Source organism: Arachis ipaensis, chromosome B08, assembly GCF_000816755.2.
Source record: "Arachis ipaensis cultivar K30076 chromosome B08, Araip1.1, whole genome shotgun sequence".
Taxonomy (NCBI): domain Eukaryota; kingdom Viridiplantae; phylum Streptophyta; class Magnoliopsida; order Fabales; family Fabaceae; genus Arachis; species Arachis ipaensis.
The window spans coordinates 69,980,159-69,984,651 of NC_029792.2; the positions used below are offsets into that span (position 1 = coordinate 69,980,159).

The following is a 4,493-nucleotide window of genomic DNA, read 5'->3' on the forward strand; positions in this document are numbered from 1 at the left end:
CAAGACAGGGGGTAATAGCTGAATCTTCTCCTCCTTTGAAGTCATTTCTCTTAACGAACTGGAAGAAGAGGAAGAAAGTGAACAACATGTAGGTATAATGTATAATTTCTCTTCTCTGCTTTGTTTTCGTTCTTTGTTTTGTTTAAATTCAATAAATTGGCATATGGTTACATTCTAAGTTTGGTGTTGCCTTGCAACAAATTATTTTTCAATCTTTTTGGATGATTGCATCAAATCAAAAATGAAAGTGACACACCAAGATTCTAAGTTTGGTGTGCCACCTATTTTTCTATGCAAATCATTCAGCAACACCACTTGTCTGCATAACCATATTGTCTTTGCAGTGTTAATTTTCTTTTGGTTTGATATTTTGTTATTCTGTTTACTTTAGTTAATTCTTTGTTTTTAATGCTTTCATTTTAGTTTGCTTATTTGCTGTGTTTATTAATACATCACCAAGAGAGCTTTATTAATGAAAGATTCTTGGCTTAGTGATTGTATTTAATAAAGAACAGTTTCATTTGCTTGGTTTTAATTCAAATAAATGGACATAGGATTGCATTCTAAGTTTGGTGTTGCTATGCAACACAATTTGCTTCAAATCTTAAAGCAATGGAAAGTAGGAATCGAGAGCTTTCCAAGCATATATGGCACTGCATGGTGGACACTAAAATTAAGGGAGAAAACTGCCCCGCAATGAGCATAAACGAACATGGTGGCAACCTGCAGTGAGGCCAACTGACCTCTGCACCTTCAACGGAGTATAACTCGAGCTGTAGAGCTCCGAATGATGTGCTCGCTTTGATTTACTGCTTTCATTTAATTTCCCTGCACCCAGTCCCCTTTACTTTCATGCAATTTATATTTCTTGCAATTTAAGTTTCAGCTATTTTACTTTCTTGCTCTTTAAGTTACTTGCAATTTTACTTTCTGCACTTTATAATTCCTACAAGTTTACATTCTGTTGGCTTCAATTGTCATTCAAATCACTCAATGTTAGCTTGACTAAACTAATCACCCACTAAAGTTGCTTGATCCATCAATCCCTGTGGGATCGACCTCACTCCCGTGAGTTATTATTACTTGATACGACCCGGTGCACTTGCCAGTTAAGTTTAGGTGTTTTGGAGAAATTCGTTTCTCCGCGAAAATATCCCATCAACAGGTGCTTGTGCGCACGCACACATGGAAATCCATTCTTGTGCACACGCACGTGGGGTTGTGCACACGCACACTTCTCTGTGTGTGCTTTTCCTTGTTTTCTTCATGTTTTCTCCCTTGTACATGCTTCCTTCCACTTTTAGCCATCCATTCTTGCCTAAACGACCTGAAATCACTCAACAAATATATCACGGCATCGAATGACATAAAAGTGAAATTAAAAATCACTAATCTAAGCATTAAAACGCATGTTTTCACATTTAAGTTCAAATTAGGGATCAAACACAAAAGTATGCCATTTTGGTGATTAAGTGTAAGCTCATGTGCTAGAATCCATTCAAATTGGGTCAAAATACATTATCAAATTTGGACTCATCAGTGCACTCTGTTGAGGGCGTTCGCACGCCTTGTGTGGATGAACAGAGTTGATATTTTTACTACCTGTGCGTACGCACACCTCTATGCGTACACACACATTTGAAAACTTTCTTGGGCGTGCGCACGCACACCCCTGTACGTATGCACATGCCCTATTTTTCAATTAAACTCTTGTTTTTAACTGTTTTACCTTCTCAACAAGCTTGTAAACTTCCATGACACTTATATAAGACTCTTTCGCATATTTTCGGGTATCAAAATATAGAAAAGGTCCAAGGAGATTTAATTTGGTATTACGTTGAAAGGTTAGAAACCAGAGGCTTAGGTTTCTGGTGTATTGAGGATGGGTTTAGTTGAATGAGAAGCCAGCGTATAGTATTGATGATTATTGATAATGAATTGTGAAAGCGGTGAACTAATGAGTTCGGAATGAAAATTATGAATTGGCAGTGGTTGAGATGAGTCTGTGACTCGGAATGGAGTGATGGATCCATGATATATTGAAAAATGATTTTTGAAAACCACTAAATCACTGTTTTATACTGAAATTGTTGAGATGCTATGCGCCTGGCAGGGACGGTTTGGGTGGATCCTGCCTGTCGAGGTAGCGGCGGTGGTGTAAGGACGGTGGTTCATCCCGCTTACATTGAGATGTGAGGTTCGTGACAATAGTGTCCCGCTCGCATCCCTTCGGATCACTATAGTGTGCATGCACAAAATCCTGGACGGTGTTCTAAGCACCATATCTCGGGGGTTCCCATTATGATTCCGAAGGGCGACATCTCCATGGAGATGTGTCGGGTTGGTAGTTGAACCGACAATGTGATATCACAGCCTATAAGACTGGAATTCATCATGTGCATCTTTTATCTGCTTGCTTGCTTTGTCGACTTGAATTGTATGCCTAATTGGATAACATGCCTAATTGCCTATTTGAATTACTTGATATACATGCTTATACTTGTGCTTTACTTGCATTGCTATTACCTGTGTTTTCTACTGGGATTGAGGAGGATCGGAAGGTGGTGGCGATGGGATCACATGGCGGTTATGTTGGAGAAGGCTATGGGACAACGGTGAACTGATAGTTAGAAATCCCATAAGTTAGATTATCCCTTTTTCATTGTGGTTTTAAAGTTAACGTTATAAATTTATTTATGTTTTAAGCTTGAATCTCATGATGGATATGAAGCTCTAGGATTGCCTCTGGCGTCCAGGAGTCTTATATCTTACATCGTTGGGCACTGTTACCATATTGAGAACCTCCGGTTCTCATACCATATTCTGTTGTTGTTTTTCATATGCAGGTCGTAACCCACCTCGGTGAGTTGCTTTGGTGGTGACAGAGCGGAGGATCTCTATCATGTTTTGAAGTCTTTTGAGTATTTTGTTTAAGATCTCTCACTTTTATATTTATTTAGCCTAGAGGCTTACTTTCAGAGAACGTTTGTATAAGCTGTTTTACTTTATTAAACTCTGTATGTCAGTATCTAACTAGTCAGCCTAAACTCCGCGGCTGTGGCTAGTATCTTATGATTATTATAATCTTATATAACTACATATATCTTGTTATCATACATAGTGGATCTTGTCTTTTACGCTTGTAGCTTCGTGAGAAAGTTCGCGCTTTGTAATTCCGTATTTGAGCTTATTTTCTTCATCGGGCTTCTAGAATTATTATTTCTTTCTATATATATTTATGTATAAGTTATGGATTGTCGTAACCTCTAATTAACCTTTGCTTTACAGCTAGAGGTAAGGCATATGGTAATTAGGGTGTTACATTTAGTGGTATCAGAGTAGTTCGTCCTCGTGAGCCTGAGGGATGGACCAATTGTGCTTCATTGCATACTCTGGGTCATTTTTCTTTCATGCTATTTAGGTTATCTTCTTGATATTTCATAGCATGGTTGTTTGTGAGTGCCTTTTGGGATAATTGAAGCACTAGACTTTTGATATTGAGACTGATCACCTTGATATCGACTACTTGGTATAGACAAGAACCCTAATAGCTACTCACGGACAAGGTCGGTCACGTATACGGAGAGATTATGAGGGTAACCCATCGATGGACAATCACGCTGAACTCGTCGCGGCGATGACTAACTTGTCTAACACGATTCAAGCGGGCACTGCTATGGCTACTCATGCTTTACGGCGGATAAGGCAATCCGTTAGAAATGAAAATGTAGAGGGTATGGAGGACAGCTTAGGTGGTGTTTCGAGGACTCTAGCTGCTTTTTTGAAAGTTGACCCGCTGATTTTCAATGGATCGACAAATCTTACTGAAGCAGACAACTGGTTCCAAGCTGTGGAGCGTGCATTGCGAACTCAACAAGTACTGTATAACTATTTCGTGGAATATGTGACTTATCAACTAGTGGGAGAAGCTCAGCAATGGTGGCAAGGAGAGCGCCGACTACTATACCAACAAAATGTGGACCTTACATAGGCGTTATTCCAGGAAGCTTTCTACAAAAAAGTACTTGCATGAGTCAATAAGGGAGGCCAGAGAGTTAGAGCTCTTACAACTGAAGCAAGGGTCCATGACTATAGCTGAATACACTAGCAAGTTTGAAGAACTTTGTAGGTTCTCGAGGATAAGTCAGGGTACTCCTGAGTCCTTTGAGGACTGAAAATGTGTCAAATACCAAGTAGGGATGAGGGAAGATATTATGTGTGTTGTGGCTCCATTGAAGATTAGGAGATTCTCTGAATTGGTGGACAAGTCAACAATTGTTGAAGATTATACCAAGGAGGCGACATTGGAGAGAGATGTTCGTGGCGGTACTAGTAGCAAAGTTCGTGGGAAGTATGTTCCATCAAGGGGCCATAACTTCAAGAAGGGTAGGCATGCCCCCCAGCAATACCAAGTTCAAGGACATATCGGAGGTATTGACCATGACCAGTATCACCGGGCGAGAGGAGTAGGTAAGCAGGCATGGATCAACAAG

General features: G+C 39.9%; 1 protein-coding gene across 1 annotated transcript; it reads left to right on the forward strand.

Annotated features, from left to right (window-relative positions):
• LOC107611116 lies at positions 3,608–4,175 on the forward strand. Its single transcript, XM_016313077.1, has 2 exons — positions 3,608–3,877; positions 3,921–4,175. Exons 1-2 carry the CDS (start codon positions 3,608–3,610, stop codon positions 4,173–4,175), a joined length of 525 nt encoding a protein of 174 aa, XP_016168563.1.

Coding starts and splice junctions, on each gene's coding strand:
- LOC107611116 (XM_016313077.1), top strand. CDS start 3,608: ATGGACAATCACGCTGAACTCGTCGCGGCGATGACTAACTTGTCTAAC. Junction 3,878..3,920: donor GTGCATTGCGAACTCAACAA/GTACTGTATAAC, acceptor CTTATCAACTAG/TGGGAGAAGCTCAGCAATGG.